The sequence below is a fragment of the Sander vitreus genome, chromosome 17 (genome assembly GCF_031162955.1).
Source record: "Sander vitreus isolate 19-12246 chromosome 17, sanVit1, whole genome shotgun sequence".
In the NCBI taxonomy this organism is placed as follows: Eukaryota; Metazoa; Chordata; class Actinopteri; order Perciformes; family Percidae; genus Sander; species Sander vitreus.
The window spans coordinates 15,059,203-15,085,304 of NC_135871.1; the positions used below are offsets into that span (position 1 = coordinate 15,059,203).

At 37.7% G+C, this 26,102-nt stretch overlaps 2 protein-coding genes across 2 annotated transcripts in view; one reads left to right on the forward strand and one right to left on the reverse strand.

Annotated features, from left to right (window-relative positions):
* Nucleotides 1-26,102, reverse strand: part of mcph1 (microcephalin 1) — a 30,411-nt gene that overhangs the window by 3,933 nt on the left and 376 nt on the right. The window contains exons 2-13 of the mRNA XM_078273327.1: nucleotides 25,397-25,451; nucleotides 25,211-25,302; nucleotides 24,998-25,116; nucleotides 24,763-24,847; nucleotides 23,453-23,564; nucleotides 23,237-23,368; nucleotides 23,049-23,129; nucleotides 21,076-22,197; nucleotides 19,955-20,073; nucleotides 17,823-17,860; nucleotides 17,506-17,668; nucleotides 17,333-17,410 (exon numbers count right to left, since the gene is read on the reverse strand). Of these exons, the coding sequence (XP_078129453.1) occupies nucleotides 17,333-17,410; nucleotides 17,506-17,668; nucleotides 17,823-17,860; nucleotides 19,955-20,073; nucleotides 21,076-22,197; nucleotides 23,049-23,129; nucleotides 23,237-23,368; nucleotides 23,453-23,564; nucleotides 24,763-24,847; nucleotides 24,998-25,116; nucleotides 25,211-25,302; nucleotides 25,397-25,430 (2,175 nt within the window). The 5' untranslated portion in view covers nucleotides 25,431-25,451. The remainder of the gene's footprint in view (nucleotides 1-17,332; nucleotides 17,411-17,505; nucleotides 17,669-17,822; nucleotides 17,861-19,954; nucleotides 20,074-21,075; nucleotides 22,198-23,048; nucleotides 23,130-23,236; nucleotides 23,369-23,452; nucleotides 23,565-24,762; nucleotides 24,848-24,997; nucleotides 25,117-25,210; nucleotides 25,303-25,396; nucleotides 25,452-26,102) is intronic.
* On the forward strand, nucleotides 1,057-14,601 carry angpt2a (angiopoietin 2a). The gene is made up of 9 exons (XM_078273325.1): nucleotides 1,057-1,665; nucleotides 5,663-5,818; nucleotides 6,954-7,075; nucleotides 7,175-7,413; nucleotides 7,802-7,929; nucleotides 8,291-8,392; nucleotides 8,996-9,162; nucleotides 10,839-10,969; nucleotides 12,374-14,601. Exons 1-9 carry the CDS (start codon nucleotides 1,405-1,407, stop codon nucleotides 12,544-12,546), a joined length of 1,479 nt encoding a protein of 492 aa, XP_078129451.1. The 5' UTR covers nucleotides 1,057-1,404; the 3' UTR covers nucleotides 12,547-14,601.

The window sequence follows — 26,102 nt, forward strand, 5'->3', positions numbered from 1 at the left end:
TCATAACAGGTAAAAGTTGTATATGGCTGTATCATTATATGTTGTGGGGAGCCAGTTCCCTAATTTTTCTAGAAAACGTAACCCAAGGGTGATTCATTTTCAGAACCATTTCCTATTTAAAAACATTTTTTCTTTAAGCCACAGAAAAACAACTTACTAATTCAATCTTTTCAGGCATGTTGTCTGAAAAATACTCAGAACATGCCTAAAAATGACAACACTGCCTTTAATAATTCTAGAAAATATCCAATCTTTTTATAGAATATGTATTAGTATTAGGTCTGATCATTTACAGTATTAACAGTTACGCTCGACAGACATATTCAAAAGCTTTCCAAATCTCTCATCTAACAAGGTAGCCTCCACTTACAAAACTGCATTTTCTTGTAGGAGAAAATAAAGAAACAAACAACTTTCTGATAATTTCTTTTTTTTTTTTTTTTATCTGAAAGGGTTATACTTATGACTCAGATAGAGATCTGCCAAGTACATTTCATCTAATTCTTGCAAAAACCTACCCTGAAGCAAAGGCAAATAAAAACGCCTAAGACTATTTTGTGGTCAGAGATCATCAAGTGGCAACTTTAGTTTGTACCAATAACAGATGATATGAGACTTTGTGGACTGTGAGACACGAAGAAAGACCTGGGAATTTTGAACTTGAACTATGAACTTGTGAAATAAATCAAACTGGTGAAAAAAAAGAAATGTAAAAAAAGTTCTCAGCAAAATGGAAAATCAGTAGATTTCAGTGGATTTTGATTTGAATATAGATTTAGCATCCTATAAGAAGAAATTAGGAACATTTTTCTTTTAAATCTCCCATTTAAAGATGCAAGCGTGTTTGTTGTAAACCGGGAAATATTTTTCAATGAATGGGATGGACACTGCTACTATCACAGTGTGTGCTGAATGTGGACAGCTGCATCCTGAGTAGCTGTTCTACTAAAGAAGAAAAAAAAACATGTGGGTATAACAGAGGATATAGTGGAAAGTGTGTAGTTTTGTGCATTTGCTGTTGTGAAGTGAGTGTGCACTGAAAAGAATCTCCACTTCACTGCTCTTCACAGTGAGTGGCGGCAGGGAGGGGGGAGTGGTTTAGACTCACAGCTAATCAGAGGGGCCACGGGCAGCTCAAACAAGTGGTTGGGGGCTTGATGAGAAGACCACATGCAGTCTGGCACCGGTAACCTAAAGGGAATGACACACTACCTCTAACTCCTGATGCCTTTTTCTCCTCCTTCCACTGAGAGGTAATAAAAGGAGTCTGTAGAACCTCAAGAGGATTGTTGAGGGAAGACATCCAGTCATTGAGAGAAGATTAAGGACAGGTCAACTTAAAAATCCAAGGACTTATAATTGTACTAACTTTGTTTTAAGGTAAATATTATATATAGCTATACTATGAAGATGCTGAATGTGGACTTACTAGTTTTAAGTTTCTGCCTTTGTCTGGGGACAGGACAAAGTAAGAGACAATATCAGATCCAAAACGGGCCGTGTAGCTACACCTTTCTGCTGCCTGAGCAGGAAAACTGCCAAACCCAGAGCAGCAACTACAACTATCCAGTTCAAAAGGATGGACCTGTGGACAACGAGGAGTCGGCTCAGAGGCTGGAACAACTGGAGATCATCATGGAGAACAACACACAGTGGCTGCTTAAGGTAAAGTTGTGTCACACCCATGATATCACATCAATACATGAGACTGTGATATCAATGACTGCCTTGATTACAGTTATTTGAGAGTGATAGTTTCAGAGGTAAATAGGATGAAGTACACTTACTTCATCTGAAGACACTTACTGAAGTACACTTACTTACAGATAGACAGTATCTGAAGCAGCATGATGTGTAAAAGGACATGTGCTGAGGAGCTATATTTCCTCTACACAGGTGTCACTGGAGACATTCATACTTCCTTACAATTTTCTGGAAAGGAAAAAAGGTAGCAATTTAAAGAAAATCAAACACCTAGTATAGAGCATGAGAATAATTTGGGTGAAATGTAGACCACTAAAACGTTTGATGAATTATCTAATACTGTCAAAGTGCAAAAGGACATGATGGGTTTAATGACTGACAATAACTCAACCCAGTTGTCCACACGAGGGATGCATACTTCTCTTTCAGTTTGCTGAGCCATTACTAGTGTGATTGAAAGAAGTGAACGGCCACCCTCTCTTCTCCCTCTTTAGAGTGCGATTACTGATCAGAACTATACAAGACAAGAACACCTCACAACTTGATCACACAATTCCCGTCTCGTAACATAAAAAGAGCTCTGATCTGTTCCACAGGAGCGCTCAGAGGGCACAAAAGCTCAAGTGCTGCCTCAGAAATCAAAGCCTGCTCGCAGCACAAGTGAACATTTTACAAATTCTGCATCTGACTCAGGTTACATATTTCTTACATACAAAGGAGTAGGGCGGGGACGATAAGCTTTTGTACCGATTCCATTCTTTCACGATACATGGATGCCGATTCGATTTGTATTGCGATTTTCATTTATTGTTCTACACGTATTGCGATTCGATAGTATTGAGTATTGCAATTTTCTTTTCCTTCTTTAACAAAAACGAAAGTTGAATAATACACTTCTAGAGACAATATATCATTAGACATCTCTAAAAACTATTTGTTTTATAAAAAAGAATGCACATCACAGGTCAGTCAGTTAGTCTGACATTTATTTAATTTGTAAAGAAGTACATAACATGTATTTTATGCTTTCGCTCTGTTTTTGCTGGAAATGGAAATAATGTAGTCGCTGTCAGCGGTACCGTATAAACAGAAAATATTTAGGTGAACCATTGGTTAAGTATTCTAGGGAAAATAATTTTTTCCCTACTCCTACAAAGAAGCATTGCTGATTAATGATGTGTCACCAAAGATCTAGCCGTATCAACATAGCTGTTTGTGTTTAAATGAAGGACTCCAGGGCCTTCTTCTGTTGTGCGACTTCACCAAATTAATTTGCACATATGGAGATAAATATGGGAGAAATCTCAGCTCAGGTGTGATGGTTAAAGTTTCACAACACAAACGTTCTTTCCTAAAGTTAACTTGATACTAGGGGTGCACGATTCAGAAAGTGTCACGATTCGATTCAATATTGATTTTTAGGCTCAAGATTTGATTCAAAATCACACTATGTAAATGTAGTTCCTTTTCCATATGATTGCAGTAGACATACAATTTAAAAGAAAAGAAACAACAAATTAAATGTAGTTTGATATTACTTTATATGTCTTCATACAAAAATAAAAATGTTTGCAACTAAAAACTGCAGTGCCAAGCTTTGGCCAGCTTTCAAATACATTTAATTCAAGTATAAAATAAAACCGTTAAATAAAAAGAGCTTATCGTTCAGAGTTCGGTGGGAGTTTAGAGCATTGAAAGGTTGACTGGCATGTTAGGTACTTTAGGTTGTTGTTTGTCCACGTCTTTAATGTTAATCTCTGGGTGATGGCGTTCCCTGGGAGTTCTCAAGTTTGTGGTGTTTCCAAAATACTTAACTTTCGCTTTGCAACGCCTGCATATAGCATGATTCCTATCAAGTTCCGTCTTCCTATTTCTATGAATTCTATGAATCGATTTTGAATCGGTAGAGCTTGAATCGCAACACGAATGTGAATCGATTCTTTTGCACACCCTTGATACTTGACCATAAGGAACAAAACTGATTTGTATGAACTAAAGCACACAAATATAATACAGATTCTCACTATTAAATATCATACCTTACCACAGCTCTGCAAAGTGGAAAATTAGCCTAGACTTTGTAAACCTCCATCAGTAGGCAAGTGTGCTATGGCTATTATTAGCTTAGCAACCCAGAACAAGTATGTAAAAAATACTATTTAATTATTCAGCCTGATAAGCTGTAGTGTGGTAGAGAGGTCAGTTGTCACAACTTATGTCATCACAGATAAAAGAAAGCCACATTTATCCTACAGCTAGGCAGTAGTAAAACAAAATACTGTAGTAGCTGTAAGCTTGCTACCATGGGTGCAGCCTTAATTCATTTAAAATCATATATGTAATTATACTACTGATTAAAAGGTGCATAGGGTATAATGTACCCATTCCATGTTGTGATAGGTTTCTGCTCCCCATTATCCAAAATTATTAAATTAAACAGGTAAAGGAAATAGGATGTGCCTTTTTTACAGAAGTGGCTTGAGGGATGGAAGAGCTTAAATAGAGTGTAAATAACTTGAGAAAACAACTAAACGCCACCTAAAATAGAGGAATCAGTCACTTAAAAGCTTAAATAACTTCACACTGCTGTCACATAAACATTCAGGATGTCTACAAAAAGTAACCGTCCTATGATCCACAAAAATGCTTTTTCCGAGCTATTATTTCGAAAAGATTTTCCAAATCAGTAAACAGTAGACTTCCATCAGGTGTGATTTATCTATTTAAAATAGTCACTTAATTTCTCCTTCCTTCCTTTTTACACTGCACCAGCTAATGACAACTGAGGAAAAACAATTAGTTGAGGAACACAGTTACTCCTCACTGACGCCTTTGAGGCGCATGGAGTAAACAACTGATTAGATCAATGACTGTCAATGGGACATCCTGCCAAAATTTCAAATGACAGCCTTCCACCTACTACAGATCCCTTTGTGTATCCAAGAACATAAACAAACTTGACGTCATGAAAGGAAGACAAACAAAATCAGCACTAATTGCAAATGTTATTTGTATTTTCCATAAGAAAAATAATAATAAAATTGTCTGTTTGGGGTTGTATTGCTGACTGATGAGTAAATAACAAAAGTGATTATGCAAACTTACTGCAGATGACAAAGATATTAAACTACACTGGTTTCCAGTTACACACACATGTCATACTGTCATGAAGGATGTAACTCCTCATTCAACACTTCCATCCTGTTTACGAGTTGTATGACCCGATTGCCACTCAGGAACACCATGCAGGAAATAACTTAATGATTGGTCTCGGTCTAAATCTGGGAATACTGTAAGGTAGATGAGAACAAATCTCGTAAAGATGAAACATTGACCATTTCACATCCTGAGGCCATCTCTGCTCATTGTATTATTCCTATGATTAAGAGGGTTGATATGGGCAAGGTTACATCAGAACTGTAAATGTTTTTACCATGCATAAGTCAAGATGATATAAATAAATAAATTAATCTGTTTCAAGATTCTTATTATTGTATTACTTTGCTAAGAAAATATCACAATCTATTACTTTCCACATTTTGACCTTCAGGACAAAACAATGATTTTCATGTGTTAATTTAAAAGAAACTTTTAAATATTTGACACCATATGATAAAAACTATTTAAAATACCTCGTCATGGGACAGTTCTGTTCAACTTCATCCATGGCTCTATTTAAATAATTGAACAATGGTGCTTGATCAGAAATCTCTATTATAGCACCATCAATATATTTCCAAAACAGGTTGTTAAAGGTTCAGTAGAAAACAAATGTAAAAATAACCTTATGTCATATTTGCTCACACTGTCACTTACAGTAGTACACGAGACAGATCATCTTAGAGAAAAGCATGTTCCTCTGCCTCCTCCTAGTGCTCCTAATGGCATTTGCAAGAACAATCTAATCAATGACTCTTTAAAACTGTCTCAAGCTAATTCTCTTGCTTCTGTGTTGCAGCTGGAGAACTACATACAGGACAGCATGAAGCAGGACATGGTGCAAATCCAACAGACTGCTGTACACAACCACACAGCTACGATGATTGAAATTGGAACAAACCTGCTGAGTCAAACTGCAGAGCAAACAAGGAAACTGACCAATGTGGAGGCACAGGTGAGGCTGTACTGCCCGCTACTTTTAGAGGCTATGCAACAGGACTGTCAAAACAGTTTACACATAGCATAATAAGCTTCTTAACAGAATAACATGCTAATGAAAATGTGGCGCAAGTTGTTTTTTAATGACACGAATACATGTTTAACATTCCTTTGTTTCCATTCAAAGGTGCAAGCCTAAGTGTGCTCTGCGATACACTGCATTAAATAATGTAAAAGAAAATACGCAGAGGGAAAAACAGGCATGACTGCGTCAGTTTATTATTGTGGCTACACGTCAATGACCTTATGTGAGCCAACTGTACAGCATTTCCTGTTATTAGCACACTCGTATTCCCAAGAAACGGTCTATCAGTTTGTCACAATCAGACATCCGTCTGTTCAAAGGCATCAACAGCTCCATTGGAGACACATAGCTGGGATCCATGTAAACAACCTGCTTTTTGCTGAGTTCAGTTCCTCCGAACTGTGAAATTAGAGGCAAGGTCCCTAACCGCAGGGTTTAGTTCAATACGTCGGTCTGTGAAAATAGGTGGATTTTAAATGTTTCCCTTGTTCAGGTATGTCTGCTGTATTGGCATTTGGTCGTTCTTTCCTGTCATGTTTTTCCCTTTTGTTTGTTGTTCACGCTAGAGGTGCAAACTGGGCTTGTGTTGAACTTGACCCACTAATGGAAGACAGAACTGAATATCCAAACTATTTTGACAAATTGCCTGCTGACGAAACAAACTTTTTAGGATTATGTCATTTAGGATTTTTATACACGTTTATTGCTCTTTTGCCATACCTTCTTCTATGTTACATGCTTTTTTTACTTTCTTTTTTCTAAATTGCTGCAAGTCATGTTGTTATTTGCATACTGTATTGGATGTCAGATGCAACTGCATAATTTCACAGTAAAATGTCAATAGTAGAACACAACCTGTATCTAGTTGGACCATGTTGTGTTGTATGGAGAAACAAATAGCATTATTGGAGGATCCTGAGACTTTCTTGAGGCTAATGTGAAGTACAAAGTGTTTATATCACTCAAGAGCATTTAGAAATCTACTGATGGATGAATGGACCATTTTACAAGATATCTCTTGTACACAGCTTGACTGACCTGCTTCGCCTTGTTCTTTTGTTTTTAGGTAATTCATCATACAACTCGACTTGAGCGTCAACTTCTTGAAAACTCCTTGTCAACTAACAAGTTGGAAAAACAACTAATTGTCCAAACAAATGACATCAGCAAGCTGAATGACAAAAACAGGTGAGGACATCAAATTGCAACATATCATAAAATCACAGGCCATACTAAACTGTACAGTGTTGTGCTAATGTACCGCTGAACTTGTTACCCTTGTCCCAGCTTTCTGGAGAAAAAGGTGGAGGAGATGGAGGAGCAGAGGCAGGTGGAGCTGAAGATGCTTCGCGATGAAAAAGAGCAGCTTCAGCTTCTAATACTGAGGCAGACCGCCATAATCGGCGAGTTGGAGCAGCAGCTGCTCAAAGTCTCCTCCAACAACACTGTACTGCAGCGTCAGCAGCAGGAGCTACTGGACACCGTGAACAACCTCATTCACACCATCTCTGTCGGTTCAGCTCGAGGTGAGTCCACACTTCAGGTCATCATAACCTCTTTGATGCACTCTTAAGTTTTATATTCATATTTGTAACATCCATACTTGGGAGCTGCTAGTACAACCATAGTCTGCTGTAGCCACTTGAAATCAATTTAACGCCTGCACAAACTAATCCAATCAAATGGCCTGCAACAATTGGTTTTTTTGAGGCCAATGTTTGTTGTTGTGCAGTTGTCATGAATTGCACAAAAGAAGATCACATAACTTTAATTACCACATGCCTCACTGTAAAAGCAGTAACACTGAAGAAATGAATGTGACCTTTTTTCCCCTCGATGTGAACTTATCAAAAGGAGAACGGTTAAATGCCATACAATTGTGTGTCAAAATAACAAGGCTGATTTCTTCTGCAGAGAGCAAAACTATCATGATGCAGGACACTCCTACCACATTCATGGACTGTGCTGCTGTCTTCAAGGCAGGAAACACCCAAAGTGGAGTCTACACTCTCACATTACCCAACACTACAACAGAGGTTAAGGTACAGTAATCCTGTTAAATTGATTCAGACTTGGCATGCACTGACCCATCAACACTTACTCAATCTTGTAAATAAAACCTCTGGAAGTGCTCAGTAAACAGTATTGTGTTTGAGGGCGGGGAAGTTAAATTAAAATGTTCTTAGACTTCCATTAATGATGTGCATGCTTGAGCTAAAATGGTGATCTCCTTAGAAACTTTTCAGTTAAGACTTGGACTTCAATTCTGTGTACCTTCCGTATAACTTAACACGTTTTGAACAAACTCAAATAAGACAGCATTGTCAAATTATAAATGAGCATGAATTCCTCACAAAGAATTCATTTTTAATTACAGCAACTCCTTTTTCCTTGTGTTTGAAGGCTTTCTGTGACATGGAGACAGAAGGAGGTGGGTGGACAGTACTACAAAAACGCTTTGACGGCCATGTTGACTTTCACCGTACGTGGCAAGAGTACAAAAAGGTAAAATCTATCAAGAAGTAATTCTTCCCTTTAAAAAAAATATAACCTAGGCTACGGTTTTCATTCCAAATGCAATTCATTCCAATACAGTGAGCAAATTTGGTTTTGGCCATCAACTGAGAGTGATTTAAAGGCCTGGTGATTGTACTACAAACAGAGCAATGCATCTGAAACTTAAAATCTACAATCAAAAAGAGGTCTAGATGATTCGCCAAAATAGACCGGCATTGCCAATGCCAAATAGGAGATAAATGAGCCAACGCCATGCCAAAAAGAACCTCAAGTCCCCTACTAAGCAATCTTTACCGAGGAAAGCATTCACGCCATTTCCTTTTTTCCTACCACAATGCAAGTTAAGTAAAAACTGGCATACTGTCTTATCAACAGCTCATTGGGAATGTGAATATTTGTTTAACTGCTAAAAGTATCTTCAGTATTCTGAATATTTTAGTTACAGGGAAAATAACGTTCAGTGTAGTAGCCAAGAAATGGACATGGTGGTCCTCTGTTTGTTTGCTGTTTTTTTAATGGAAAAAGCAACCTACAAGCCCCTCCTGCAGGGTTTCAACAAGGTTTAATTGCATTTCTTTTGTAACTTTTCAGGGGTTTGGAGATCCTTCAGGTGAATTCTGGTTAGGAAATGAATTTGTCTCCACACTGACAATTCAACAGTCCAATAATCTAAGGATCCAGCTGAGCGACTGGGAAGGAAACTTTGGATTCTCACAATATGACCAGTTTTCTCTCGACAGTGAAGCACAAAATTACAGGTACGTTGTACTGACAACATAAAAAAAAACAAGTGGGTCAGGGAGCCTGGGTAGCTCACCTAGTAGAGAGTGCGTCCCATGTACAAAGGCTCAGTCCTCTCTGCAGCAGCTACGGGTTCAAATCCTACCTGTGGCCCTTTGCTGCATGTCATTCCCCCTCTCTCTTCCCTTTCATGTCTAAGCTGTCCTATCAAATAAAGGCCTAAAATGCCAAAAACAAATAATCTGAAAAAAAAAAAAACAAAGTGGGTCAGATGCTTGGTAGCAAATACTGAACATTTTGTTTAATTTCTGTTTTAAGTCAAACATGTACAGCTCATGTAGCTCAAGTTGTTAAGGATAAAGAAGTCCTTCAGGAAATAATGTGTCTCTCTTACAACAGTGCTTTTGAAGTCTGCTATCCTAAACAGATACCTAAAACTTATGCCAATTTTCAATCAAGGAGCGAAACTAAAGCACAGCCTCAAAACTTAAAGCCTTGCAATTATTATGAAGAAATTAAAAACTATGTTAGTGACAACCTACAGAGGCAATAGTCCTTAAAACAAGATGCATAAAAATCATCTCTAAAGCACCATCAATAGAACTCACGTAGTGTAATGGCAATCTATTTTATACATACATTTCTTCCCAAAGCTAAAAGCATATAAGCTCCGGCTGTAATTATTTCATCATACAACATGTTTTACTAGCCTGGATCCATTTTTTTTTTAAGCAATTCAAATAAATGTAATAATGAAGTGAAACGATTCAGTCAGATTATCAGGCTAATTCACTACAGTTGGTTCACTGACAGGCAAGATGACGCCACGTTAATGGACACAGTGACAGTGCTGAATTCACTCTGGTTATTAAGTCCTAGCATTAATGTGCAAGAAGGATTAATTCTACAGTTTTGACTGATAATGTATTTTGACTGAGTGTCCCTGGACCGTATCACACATATCTCCAGAAACTAGCTCATGATAAATGCTGACCTCCTAGTTTTACTTAAAAGCAAAACTCATTATAGAAATTCCTCTAGATGGTGGTTCTTTGCTGTATAAGACTATCTATTTCCTGATACTGACGTACTGGAATCAGCCCCCAAAAAAAGTAATAAACTGGCCAGTGTTTGAAAAATAGGAAATACATAAAATGCCTTGGTTTTTGAACCTTCAGTTTGCACTTCTTGGCAATAACACAACATTCAGAAGTATTTTATTTTCCAAACCTAAGCTGATTTCAAGAGTGGAATGGTTCCTTCCTTTGAATTTGACAAACAAAGTTTGAAATGCTCCAATTCAACACAGTTCTTTTTAAGTCTACTTGACTATGTCTCCAGTTAGTTGGCTCAGTATTTCCAAATAAATCTTACAAAGAAACTTCACATAATAGCACAACACGAATCCTTTGGGGAAAAAAACAAAAATAGCATGACAACATATGAAATTGCCAAGCCGCTTGTGAAAATCACAATAAGCTGAAAAATCAACAAAAATGAACATTATTGTATAGTATTGAACAAAATTGTAATGCAAAATGCACACACTTCAATCCTTATGCCAAAACCCATTTTAGACCCAGTACTAGTGAAGCTGTGGCCAAAGAACTGTATAAGGTAGTTGGACATTGCCTTTTGAGGAACAGCAATCACAGTCTTCCTCCTCCTTCATTTTTCCTTTTCCATTCTACAGGATACACCTTAAAGGCTTCAGTGGAACGGCAGGCAAAATAAGCAGCATTGGGCAGCCAGGAAGTGATTTCAGTACAAAGGATGCGGACAATGACAAATGTGTTTGCAAATGTTCACAACTGACAACAGGGGGTAAGAAACACATTTTTGTAAATAACTTCAGCTTTTGAATAATTGTGCTCATCAGGAAAATACAATAATCACGTTGATTCGTGGTGGCATTTGTTGTGGAACAAATCCAACCCACCCAAATCTTGTAACTCCCCCCAAAAAATATTCAAGGGCATTGTAAGGGCTCCTTTACTTTTGCTGGCCAGGTCAAAGAGCATAATTAGCTCAAAGTTAATCACTGATCAACTCATTGGGGAATTCAGTGCCTACAATGGCTGACATTCACAGCCTGGGAACAGAGCTTTTCCCTCTCTCCTCTTGTAGTTTAAAAGGTCCTCCTCCATTCCCTTGAAAGTGACTCCACTGCCAGAAGTTTGTCTCCCTCTGAATTAGGGTCTGCCAAGTGAGCATTAAAGCATGAAAACCCTAACCCTCTCCCTTTTTTCCCATGAGGCCTTTCTCACAGGGGACTTCATATGCACATTGTGCACAATAGTGACTGACACTGACCTAGTTAAAGAGTAAAGCAGGATCTGCTTTGAATGAATTTACTAACTCTGTATGAAACCATAAGTATGTTAATCCATATTACCAGCTCCAATCATTTATTTTTAACTGAAAGATTAGATTTTCAGGTTTGCTTGAACGCTGTTTACAGATAGACATGCTATTCCTATGGACAACGAATGACAGCCCAGTTGTTATACTCAAATTAAAAGGGGTATGTGTCCACGATAACTGACGATCTCTATGACGACACCTCTACATAAGAGCAGTAGCAATTTTACTGTCATATCCAATCAGATGCTGCCAAATGTGAAATGCCTGCCTTGACACCATGACACGTACTTCCACTTTTTAACAAGTAGCTTCTAGTTGCTTGTGTGATGACATAATGACAGGACAAAGATTGAGCTACAGCTAAAGTGCAACACAGTTGAAAAGTGCATTAATGCTTTTTATTACATAGATTTTTTAAGCATTGCTTGAAAAATGTCATTTAATGCTCATTTGTTTTTTTAAATCTCAACTTTCTCTATTGATTCTATATAGTAGATGTCACAGCTTTTTAACTGTTCAGGTTTTATAAGAGTGTAGGCAGTATCCAGATGGCACAGTTAACAAAGCCTGCATATACATTGAAAGTCACCACAAGAGAACAAAAAGATGGTTTAGCTCTGAAAGGGGCTTTGCAGTTTGAAAAGTATCCTATAGCTATGTACAATCATGTAGCTATAGGATACAATGTATCCTATAGTGACAAGTGTGAGTTTTTAGCCCACCAAACTAGCCCATTCTTAAAACAGGTTACCATATCATACTATAGAAAATACATCAAACGCCATCCCTGTTATACACAGAGTTGCATGCATTATCCTCTTTGATAACATCACATCTAAATTTACGTTTGGTTTGATGTTCTAGGTTGGTGGTTTGATGCCTGTGGTCCGTCCAATTTGAATGGGATGTATTACCAACAAGGCCAAAATTCAAATCGCTTCAATGGAATCAAATGGTATTACTGGAAAGGCTCGGGCTACTCACTGAAGTCCACTACAATGATGATCAGACCAGCAGACTTCTCGGGTTCCCTTTGAACTGTCACGCTCAGATTAAACAAAGTGGGAGGGAAATTCTGCCTGACGAACAGCAACAAATAACAAAACCAAAAATAAATATTCTCAAGGGAACCAAAGCACTTCATGAACATATTTTTACATACCTTTGGAAAGACATATTTTGTGCATGTTTATGTGTATAGTAATTTGAAATAGAGACTGACAAAATGACAAATATCTATACTGAAAATACTTATGACTGGTATGTATAGATAATTAGGTATAATAATTACATTGAGTAATTACAGCTAGCTAACCAGTCAGAAGAGGCCAGAGTAAATTGTGACATTATTTAATCTAATGTCTTTAAAGATTTTAATGTCCAAGCACCCATTTAACTATGTTTTAAATAATAGCTGCCTAAGTCATTGTAAAAAAAAGAAGAAGAAAGAGACAATGGTACAACACAGAAAAACTGGCTCAAAGTGATTATGATTCTGTTGAATGCCTAAAATGTAAATGCAAATGTAAAAAAATGTCACAGAAAATGTTTCTCTTACGATGCTGTTTTTCTCCTGAGAATGTATGTGCATTTGTTGTTTAATTTATATGTAGATTTTAAGTTTGATATTTAACATTATTATATATGATGGAATTTGTTAGTTTGACATTTTGAATCCTAGCTAGTTAACGATTTTATTGCACATAGGCTACACTAAGGGGAATTCTTTGAATATAATTCTGCAGCACCTTCCCACATGCTCATGCATGATGATCTTTTTGCAGTCATTTTTATTTATGCAATATTTCTTTTAAAGCTTCAACATCCAAATTTATGAAAAGGTTGTGGAAGTGAGGAAGCTGAATTCCTCACCAGTAAACACTGGCTTTAGATTTGTTTTGGAGTGTATGACTGTAATACTCTACCAGCTGTTAAATACCTGAAGTTGAATATTAAACATAACCACAAGGCACAGAGCTTAAAACGTAAGCTCTAAAGTCCTTCTCAACAATAATTCTGTTTGACAGAAAAGTGCCAGATCACCACAACTTTTCCAGCGTTGTATCACTTTAAGTACAAAATAAAAAGCTCAAAAAGTTGCATTTTCTATTGTTGCTTTAAGGTCACTAATCAGTTTAACTACACATTTCAAATCTAACCACCAAATCTTCAGAAGAGCGATATGGGCAAAGTTAATAGTGGGCAATATGGATCAAATCTTTTATCACAGTATATGTTCATTTTATAGTGTGATATTGATACATGTTGTGGTACAGTCAATTTGCGGTTGTTTATGGATAAAACAGCCACATGGGAATGTTTTGTTTTTGACTAGTTCAATTAATTAAATACCTGACAAATCAAGGAACAGTACTTCATCAGATTAATATAAAGATCAGTGCAATGAAGCCATAAAGCAGTCCTGATCATTGTTTGTAAGATATCCCTTAATGGTCTTATGCAAGGATATAAATGGAAAGTTACAGTAGAACCTTCATTGTCACAAATGGTTGAGTTAAAGTTAAAATGGCAAAAAAAAAATATCACACATCGGCCTCATGTGATATGTAAGCTTCAGTCCTAGGAGGTCATGCATCATTATTTGAACAGAGGCACATCATTTTACGTTACAAGATATCCAAAAGATGTGAAAACAATATTATATAATATATAAATAATATCAGTTTCTATCAATAAACCTGGCAACATGTAATAAATAAAAGAGGGAAGCATGTGGTTGCCAAACGCTGCAATGCGTCCGTAAGTGTAAAGGAATGACAAACAGCCATGGGGACATAAAAAATACTTTGTCACAACAAAAGCCATCATGCAATTTCAAGAGGAAATGTGTTGAAATGTGTCTGCATCAAGACCCCACGTCTTCCCTCACAGTGGCAGGAGCGGACAGTGATGAGCTCAGGAAGAGGCAACATTCACAGTTCACACAGGATGCTTCGGGAAAAACAAGCGGACTGAAAATGGATGACTGGCAATAAACATTAGCAGGTTTCCGTCCAACTTCCTCAGGTTTGGTTTTACAAGCCTTTATTAGTTTTGTGTATCAAAACGGGGCGTTGCAAAGATGACTTATATGTAGAAAATGATTTATATAAAGAAAATAATTATAACTATGAAACTGAAGAAATGTAAACCATTGTCTTTAAAAGTATATTAAAGCAAAATTACGTAACTTTTTTTACCTTAAAATAAAAGCTTCTAAATCATTTTGATCTTACTCTGACTTGTAATAGGGAGAATGGTGCCTGTCATCCCCACTCTGCGCGCCGATCGCCTGTTTTTGCATGTAAAGCTTTGTTTATACTCGTGCAAGACACCGTGGCACTGGCCTCCGTAGATGGTATGTGAGCTACAAGCATGCACCGAGAAGTTTATGCTCAACACATTGTTCATTGCAGTATTCTCCGAAACGTCAGGGGGCGTACAAATAAAACAATCTGTGATTAAGCAAGAAGTAGTAGAGAAGAAGTAGAGAGTGGAAGTAAAGGAGAGCAGTCTGTCTGGCAACAGTAGTAAACAGATCCATGATAAACACTGACATACCGCCAAACATCGCATTTGTGTACTCCAATTATTAACGTTACTGTCGCTGATCTCCAAGTCAGAATTACTGTCTGCTTCTCGATGTTATGAGAACTCTTTCCATGAGACAATTTTTAAGCTTTGACAAAGCGTTTTCATGTTTTCCCACACCCTCCAGCAAAATGCCTTTTTCTTTGCCCAGTGTATTGGCTCTCTCTTACCACATATTTAAGGCTATTTAGTAACTGTTCCTTTGGTCTGTACATGAAGGATCATTCAGATGTTTGTACAGGCAAACCTGCTCAGCCAGTCTTCCAGCCGAACCGTGTTACAATGGAACGTGCAGGAACGGGCCGATTGTCATATTGCTGCTTGTAGCTTTCTCCAGAACCATTGTACAAAATTACTTACAGAATAACCCCAGAGCACTTATATGCAATGCAATATGCAACCCCACTGTATACTACTGACTTGTACTACTGTGTACTTCTACTTCAGAGGAAAACATTGTACTAATGCATTTAGCTGACAGAGAAATGCTACTGGTTACATTGCATATTCAGATTTTACTCACAAAATATCAATTACAATTTGGAGTAATTACAGACATTTGCCTCATGGACTTATATGTGCCAGACTGATCTCACGAAGTGGCGTATGTATGACAAGCCAATTCGTATGCTATTATTGGCGTGTTATCAAGACGCATACTCGCTTTTTAGCGTGTTTATCAATGCCCTTTGGCCTCCATTGACTTACATTACCTTGGGATTGCGTGTGAATTGACGCTGTAGCAAGTAGCATTAAAGGGCAAAAATCCGCGTGGGAAGGTTGGTCGGGGTGGAGGATGGGTAAAACAGAGGACTTTCACCCAGGAGAGCGGGGATCGTGTCCCACGTGTGACATTTCCTTCGTGTCCCGCATGTGATGTTTCCTTTCCACGTTTGTTCTTTTCCTAAACCCAACCCGCGTGTCACGTTTCCTAAACCCAACCGTAGCCTCGTGATAACACGTAGCCTTGCGATAACACGCCACATGGCTTTAGAAAGTGGGGTGTATGTTTACGCTGTGACGTTGCAGACTGCCGTCCGCTATATACAGCGTAGACATACACGCGGATAGCTCAAAATGCGTACAAATAATACACCACTTGGCTTTAGGAAAGTAGCGTGTATGTTTACGCGAAGTCATGATGTCATGTTGCATGTGCCACCCATCCGGCCCCCAATCAGCAAAAATATGCATTAATCAACCACCAGAATCGGACCGAGTACAGAGACAGTGGTGTGTTGTTTAATTTAACACTTCAGCACAGATATTAATTTCCAAACAGGCATAGTGGCTTGATGGTTATAAAGTAACATTAAAGTACGGATTTAATTAACACAGGTATTTTGCCAGTGGTACCGTTATTAGTGTTATAAGTTGGCACACTTACACAACCTAGTCAAGACAGCTCTCTTAGCCCGGTCAGGCTCCGAAATGACGTTATCTTCTGCCTTCTGCTTAGAAGTGGTGAATTTACAGCTCACAGCAACTTAATACAATATAGTGTTTGGCTTTTGTTTGATATCTCATGTTGGCAAAATATGCCTTTTTAGTGAGTTTCCTTTTAGCGAAATGCTGAGTGAATTTAAGCTGAGCTTTTATTGTGAAGGGTAGACACGGAAGAGCCAGCGTTAAGACAGCATTTTTTTATTTATTTTTTTATTGTGTGGTCGTTTAGTTTTATTCACCTTAATATCCAATATACAACGCTGTCCAAACTGTTCCAAAATCCAAACCCCAAGTTCATTGGGTACCCAGGAAGCCAAGTGTGAAGTAGATCGGATGAACAGTTTTTGAGATATTTTGAAGGACGGGACACGAAAGACATGATGACATGAAGACTTTTTGGCTTGCACACCTCATGCTGGGAACACCACGGCGACCATAAATCTACCTTTGCCAGATAGGATTAAATTACACTCAAGCTGTATGAGCACCAAATCGCAAGAAACATGAATGTCACGCAATGTTGCCTTAATGTGCAGCTCTAACTTAAGCTTGGTACTTGTCCAGGACTAAACTGACGGCTAGAAATAAAAATAAATCCATATATTTACAGGCTTAATTTTGTTACATTTAGAATAGATTATATAGGCAAAGGCATCAATATTAGAGTGTAATGCATTGAAAAACTCCGATATGGCCATTAAAACAAAAATCTGATTGTTTGCACTAATGGAAAACATAATGAGGTGAACACTTTCACTAGTACTACTGCACTAGTAATGAACTCACCTGTGCTGCAGGAAATTGGTCTGAAAGTTCATACGGTTCCTCTGGAATCCACTGCCTTTGCTCCAAACACCAGAGGATCTACTCAGGAAACATTTAAATAAAAGATAGTACAATACTTTATCATCATTTAAAATGATATAATGTAATGGCTTCGAAACATACAAACTACATACCCATTCAAAAGACAGGATCCAGCAGCCACGAGCTATGCCCAACAGAATATTGAGAGTCCGCCGCTGACCCCCAGACACCACATGAGTTGTGCTCTCACAAACTCGGTCAACGATTGAAAAACCACCCAGTGCCGTCACCACCTGAGCCAATGTGTGCTGCTTCCTACAAGAGGAGAGTAGAGTAGAATGTATCCAACACAAATGATTTAATTAAGACATATTTTTACCAGCTTTCTCACCCATGCATTGAAAGTGTTGGGAGCAATCTGCTGCTGGTGACATTTATCTTAAGACAAACAGTTCATGTTTGTACTTACTCAGTGGGCATGCTTGTCATGACCAATGTTCTCATAGCCTGAAACAAAGATAAACACACAAAACTTAACCAAATATTTCTTTACTTAAATGATCATGGACACTTGAACTAATTCTGTGTAGACTTAATGTAATTGTAAGCAATTAGACAAAAGCTAGAAGTGAAATCAAATGAAACCATTACACAATATGTTCTTGAAAATAAATTAGTTTATGTCTGTGTTCTGCTGTGAAAAAGGTCCATAGAGTTATCTATAAATAAAAAATGTTTCAAAACACTGGGAAATGTAATGCATGTATGTTTCTTTTGGGTGCGAGTTTGTGAGCTGGGTTGTTGAATGATACAGCACTGAACAGGTAATATGATCATTATTCAACAACAAGACAAGCTTTCAATAACCCTGCCAGATATATAGTTACATAGAAACCAAAAAAATCAAACACCAAAGCCATTAAATGGAGAAAAACATATTCAGAGCCACTGAAACGGAACAGTAAATTTGTAACATGATGACTGTGTTCCATCCAGCCTCGTACTTTGGCCCCAAGATAGCAAGTCATCATCGACACAAACACCTGAACAGCAGTTACAAACAGGACCACCGGGCCCTTTCCTGGTACACTCCGATATCTGGTCCGCCAGCTGGAAGTCAGGGGTTAAGGTCTGCTGCACACAGTGGTGCCAAAACAGCCCACCGGTCCCTCCAACACCAGTCACACATTATCCTTGATAAGCAAGTTGGGAAGTCATTGTGTTGGTTATCATCACCCCATGACTGCTAATCATCGGTTGTCCTGACAGACGTTTTCGTCAAAGGAAAATGTTTTGATATTCCAGTTAGTTAATGATCGATAACAGGGATATTTTCCTCTAACACTACAGCACTGCCAAAAGGCGACAAGAAAATCTGAGGACAAGCGCTCCCAGCACAAATGAAAGAAATTCTTCACTGTATGAGTAGATCTCCTTGATGACTGCTACAGTACTCCACTTCACACAACTGTAGAGCACCTAACCTAAACATTGACTGAAAATACCATGGGCACATATAGTAGCTCATGTCAGTTAACACTGGTGAACAGTCTAAGCTACTTTTTCTGACTTTCAGCTATTATTGAAAGAATCTTACGCTTAAAAGGATTCATGAAAACTTCAAGTACATTTTTTTGAGTCTAACAATCTCAACGGCAACTGCACAATTGCACTGTATTCACCCAAAGTCAAGCAACATGAAATGTATCATGCTTACAATCTGCACTTTCAATGATTGGTAAACTATGCAGATGTGACCTTCGAGAATGTATCATGGATGAATGGGTTCACCAATACTGCCTCACATTTGAACATGACTCTATTATCAGGATCTTTACAGAACTAAGAGAACAACTACAACCATCTCTGCAATCAGGCTACAATAAAGTCAACCCATAACAGATCCCTGGAGGAAATGACATCATCATGTTTGGATTTTTTCAGCTTGTTGAGGTTACCAGCGTAACGAAAACAGAGCCCAGGTGCATTTCACAAGCAAGGAAGTTGTACACTGCCATCACAGAGGCATAACACAGGAAACCCTCAGGACCAGAAAGAACCTTTTGACTAGATGCGTCAAACACCTACAGCTATTGAAGTTTAAGACCTTATGGAGGAAATACTAATACTAATGCTGATGATAAAAAGGATTGGCACACACTTTACTGATGTTACGTTTACTTCCTGAACTTCCTATAATACAGAAAACCATGAATGTCAGGACACATTCTGCAACTACAATATTATATTTGGAAGATAAATAAAGTACAACCTCAAGTAAATAAAGAAAGTGTGAAAAACACAGAATGTGTCAACTACATGCAATTTAGGTGGTATTAAAGCACAACACTGAACACATGTATATACATTAGCAAACGGGAGATTTGTAATTAAAACAATGCAATGTGCAATCCCATGTCACAGCAGTATCCTTAATGAAGCTTCCCAATGGTGAATTAATACTCAGAACAACACAACAGGAAAAACGTACCATTAACATACATTATTTCTATGGAAAACTTTGATTCAATGCAAAAAAGTCTTCAAATTCAATCATCATAATTTACACTAAACATTAAAAACAATCATAATGTCTTTTACCTTGGTTTTGTTAACCATGTTCTGAAGACTCAAGCTGACTTGCTTATTGTGATTTTCTTCTTCGCCTTCAGAGGGGATCTCTGTTAAAACAGCTGCAGCTGTATGTGCATTTCCCCTACCTACATTTGAAAACAAGAAAAACAATTGAAAACTGGGGGGTGTCACTCAAGCTATCACACAGGAGGTATGTGTGTGTGTGTGTGTGTGTGTTTTTATCTCTCAATTTACAACTAGCTACAAACAGTAACATTAAATTGCAACATTTTTAAACCAATTACTACCACACCACAACTACAAAAAAGTAACAGACTATTCACTCAATTTTATTAGAAATTAAATACATTCAAATTAATCATTATTTTAAAAGGACTCAAATATTCGCAGGTCTTATATATTGTTAAAGATAAACACATTTTCCAATAAAATGTTAAATAAACTCAGCTTCAAATATATGAGGGAATATTATCAGTGAACGTAATAATTCTATACTACATCAGCAACTCAAAAGAAGTACAATACATACAATCTGCAATTGACATGCCATCAAAACAGCCACATCACCACCAAAATGTTGAGAACAGCTACTTTGCTCAAATTGGCAGGTCTTTTAGTACATGAACTAATATTAAAATCAAAGTTTTTTAATGTTTGGGAAGTTGTGAGGTACACACACTGGACATGTTGCCAGTCTATCACATACTTACAAACAAATTCACATCTTCGGGCAAATAAAACTTCCAATTCACCTAACTTGCATGTCTTTGGATTGTGGGAGAAAACCAGAGGAACTGCAGAGGCATAGGGGAGTCTCTCTCTCTCTCCACACACACGTGTGTGCATATACATCAAACTTATGATCTAAATTATAAATTAGGTCTTCAAAAGACAAACATTCAGAATATTACGACTATTCATATGAAAAGGCCTTATATATTTAACATCACCTTCATGAGTGAAAGAATAATTATGTTGCAAACCTTTTAAAACCACAGACATGACCCAGGGATTACAGAAAAATGTACAAACCTCCACCATTGTGAATATTAATATTTTTGTTTTGTTCAGTTCATAATGATGACAATAAAAGGAAAATTGTTACATGTTCTAGCCTTACTACTCACTTTCCAAGGTATGAGAATGGACATTGACATCAGAGTTTTTCTGCAGCTCTGATATTGTGTTAGTGAACATTGTTGGCTGTACTGATGTAGATGTTCTTCTCTGCTTCACTGTATCACTTGTAGTTGCTCTGGTGCTTGAAAATGGCAAGGTGCTTTGTCTTTGCCTTTTTACCACGAGTGTTACATCGCCACTTGGACTCTCCAATGCAGGCAGAGATTCTTTAACATCCTGTTGTGGATGACTTTGAGGCTCACTGCTTGTATCAGACTGCTGACTTGTTCCCAGTTTCCTCTTCTTTTTACTGTTAGTTTCAGATACAACGCTTTCACTCCTTCTTTGTTTTCTCTTCTTTGGGACAGAGTCTAACTCAAAAGGAATCTGAATGTCTCTCTTCATGGGTAGATTAGGCAAAGGTAATCTCTGGTGGTGGTTAGCTGGGGAGAAAAAGTCCTCAAACACATCATCTCCATCAGTGGAACCTGAGGCAACACTTTTAGGGTCACCAGATAGAGTGAAAGATCGTACCAAGGCAGAAATGGATGCTCTGGCTCGTTTTGGTATTTTCTGCAATGGGGTAGCGGTTTCTTTTGACAGTTCAACTGCAGCATCAACTAATTTGGCTGGTGACGAGAGGCCACTGGATGCAGCTTCTGAACAAAAATGGGTCTTAGTCTCTGTAAACGATTTAACTCCTTTAATTTTTCGCATTCCCTTTTCAGATTTGTTAGGTGATGGACTAGATGATTTTATTTGTGATCTCCTTTTTTCTTTATGAAAGTTTTTGCTGTGGTCAGATCTCCTAACCTGGCAAGGACTTTCTAATAAACCTATGGATTTGTGTTTCTCTGCTGGCTTTTTTCTGACTGAGGTCCCTATTGAATCTTTTTGCCTATTCCCTTCATCGTCCTCTTTGTCGTTTAAGTCAGGAAATTTCACGGAGCTTGAAATCCTTTTTGGCACATCATGGCAGGGTGAGAGCCATGGCTTTTTGGAGCCTTTCCTGTGGCGTTGTTCAAGATGGTCATGGTCAGTAGCATCAACTTGTGTTCTCCCTTCTTCTTTATCAGGTGAGTAAGCAGGTGCAGCAACAGAAGCACTGGATTCATCATCCATCTGGTCATCTATATTAAGGAAAAATAATAATAATTAAGGGTTTTGTGCATCATTTAGCCATATTATGTTTATTGTATTTGTTTGCCAGTGTGTTTGGCTGGATATGCAGCGGCCTGCACTATATAAAACCACTACCAGCTGCTGCCTTTTTAAATTGTTCTTAACTTCACAAATTGTGTAGAGCCAAATTTAACAAGAGGCTGGTGAGGAGCTGCTCGTATAGCAAGTTAAAGAGACCACAAGCAAGGCTGCTTGGTGCTGTCATACTATGTTTTAAAGCGTTTTTAATGTAATTTCTTTACGGTTTGCAAACATTCACTTCATTTTATGAAATTGAGCATAAACAAATATGTAGGAGGATGATGATATACTCCACAAGAGCAGAGATTCAACTTCAAGAAGCACTTGTTAAGGTACTAAGTCCAAATACAAGTGCTATCTTGGATTTTAACACATGGATTCATCTGACTTCATCTCGTTGCTTAACCTACCAGCTAACTCTGGAAATAGGCTTGTAATGTAGATTCTAAATATTCAGACATATGCAAGGTTGTCCCTACCATTATAAGGCTTAGGCGCAGCACCCAAGCCATTTTGGGCACCACCTAAGCCAAATGAATGTAACTAAATGACTTTTCTCAGATCTAATGATTGTAGTTGGTTCCCAGTGGACTTCTTTAGCAAATTTTGTCTGTAAGCTTTTTGAATGTTATTTATTTATTATCTGATCTAGCTTTTCCAATGTTTTAGACACGGTTTGATAATAATAATGGTCAAAAAGGATGGACTTTTTATGTAACATTTTACCTCCCCCCAGCAATGCAATTTTCCATAGATCAGTAACACCACATTTTCTTACACATTAATTTGTAGACGGGTGGTGTGCTCCCAAGAGAAGGCTTCAGCCCAGTGGGTGAGCAGGATTCAACCATTTGAGAAGCTGAAAGACATAGGATATAAAATGTGAATTTCTGTTGTTTTAAAAGTGCTGAAATATTTTTAAGACCTTGTCAGGTCATCAGCCTGTACAACTGCTGCTGCACAAACCTGTAAGTGAGAGGTTTTCCCGTTTCTCTTTCATGTCTTTCAAACGCTGTGCCATATAATCTGATCTTTTTAACGCAGGGCTATAGACTATTCCATTCTCTTCATCAATAAAGATGGGCGACACATCAGTAACTGTGGGTAAAAAAACAAAGGATGTAGTTTGTCATTTCACGTTTGTTTTTTAAAAGTTTCTAAAAAGGTGCAATAATCTCTCACCCAGAGGTTGTTTTGGAGCTAGGTCTTTCATCAACTTGTCTAACTTTTTCCTCATGCGTCTGTCATTTTCAGGTGTCCTCTCTGGAGAATCTTTTGGCTGCATGCAACGATGCTTAATGTGAATCAAGCAAAAGAAAAGTACAGGTAAAAAAAACAGGTAGTAAATATTTATACGTTTGAATACTTTTAAGGTCTAAATCACTTAAAGTGCTCATATTATGCTCATTTTCAGGTTCATAATTGTATTTAGAGGTTGTATCAGAATAGGTTTATGTGGTTTAATTTTCAGAAAACACCATATATTTATTGTACTGCACATTGCTGCAGCTCCTCTTTTCACCCTGTGTGTTGAGCTCTCTGTTTTAGCTACAGAGTGAGACATCTCCCTTCTGTTCCATCTTTGTTGGGAGTCGCACATGCGCAGTAAGTACTGCTAGCTAGTCAGTTGCAGAGCATGAGGGCGTGCCATGCTAGCAGCTAGGAGAGCATTATAACGTGTGTTACAAAGTGACGCACGTTTGTCATGGAAGTAAAGGCTGGACTACAATAGAGCTGTTTGGAGCAGTTTGTGAACAGTGTTTTCTCTGGAAGATGGTAAGTCCCTTTGGGGTGGAGTTTGGGCTTTTTCACTTTGTAAACCTATAACATGCCCAAAAAAAGATATATAACACAATGAAGAAAAGGGGAAAAGCCAAAGAGCATAATATGAGCACTTTAAAGTAAAAGGCCATGTTCTCACTTTGCTTGAAAAATCTGAACAATGGACAAATTGCTTTATCACTCACTCAGTCTATGCAACACTATGACATTAATCAGATCAAATTCACTGAATTTATCACAGCAGTGAAATATCACAAACTAAGATTTTTTTTTTTAACATAAGAGGCTCCCAATAGGTTATGATTAGTTGAAAGAAGCCATAATAACAGGTTATATTCACAAGCTGTTTGTCTACATACTGGTTCCAGTAAATTCACACTAGCTTCTTTTAGGGCAAACTATCAAGGAAAATGGTAGTGGTAATGTAATTAATCTAAACACTACATTTCGCCGAGGTTCTAGTTCTAGGACTTGTGTGGATTTTTCTCTATGGTGTATGGTGGTATGACAGTGAAATGTAAAAAGAGATGGAATAAAATAAAAAGGTATTGCATTAGCTCTTGTATCGTGTATGAATTAAAGACCTCGGTCAGTGACCCAAAATCAGCACAATGTATGGTTTGACGAACAGTTGTCCAACACTGATTTACAATGACAGCTTAAACTGCCACACCAACATTAACATCTTATTGAAATCTGACTCCACTCACTTTCTTGTTCTTCAACAAAGGATTGCTTTCATCATTAAAGGCTGGATACAAGTCTTCATCCACACACACACCGTCATCGTAACATCTGGACATCATTTCACCAAGAATAAGCCACATAAAGAGATTCAAGAAATTATTTAAGAAACCATATTGTAACACTTCGTAACTATACAATCAAAACATATCATAGAATTATTAAAGTTACAAAGTACACAACTTTCAGTGTTATTCTTACCTGCCTACCCAGAGAACAGAGACGAGCCTCACACCACTTTTCTTGGCATTCCTCCATGTAGCCGGGTGACCATTGTTAAAGACTACATGTGTGACTTGTTTACTGAATGTTTTTGATACCTGTAAAAGAAAATGCATTTAGGTTTAGCAAAGTATACGTATCTATGGTCAGTACAATATAGTGCAAATGTATCTATGTGTGCTGCGGTCTCACCTGGGCTCCCATTTCCTGCAGCTGCTGAACGAATGGTTTCGAATAGTTTGCCGTTTTGTCTGATGACCACACATCAACATAGGCAACGACATCTGCAAACACATTGAACACAGTCATATGTGGACACCATAAGCCCTAAAGTTCAGCTTAGATTAACTGCAGTAAAACTAGGGTGATGTACAATACCTTGAAGAGTTGAACACTTGTTGGTTGTGGTCATTACTAGTCTCTTTAGATTCACCTACACAAAGAAAAACAAGCAACTCATTACATTTGTGACGCTGTAATTTAACTTCAGAAGGGTGACTATAAAATGTGACAATCTACCAGTCACGACATGGAGGCTTCTGATCTAAAGCTGTGCTGCTTTCAACTTGTAATGCCACTCTACTGGAAATTGAAAGTCTGGTCTGTATGAACACCTGCCTCTACCTGCATTATTAAAACACATTACTTCATTCCACAATCTATAAGTGTGATGTGTTATAACTTGCATCTTCCTAAACTTTTGATAAATAGACATCCTGTCACTAATCTAAAATTGCCCAAATTTTATATTAGTATATAATATTTTTCCAAAGATGAAGCTGAAAAATGAAGAAGCAGTTCTTTTACAAATGTCCTATTGCACCAAAAGTTAAGGATATCCACTTTAAATTTCTTTCTGGAATATATCCTTTCTGGGGAATTTTCAAAACGTCGTTTTGGTATAGATGGTAACAATTTCTCATTTTGGGATGTACATATTGAAACAACTTAACAGGTCATTGTTTTGTTTTTATGTCATTGCTATATGATGCTTGTCTGAACTTTTTAATTTTGTACTATGCCACTTTTGCTTGGAAAGAACTTGCAAATTTCAATATAGTTTGTTAAAAAGTACTTCTGTATT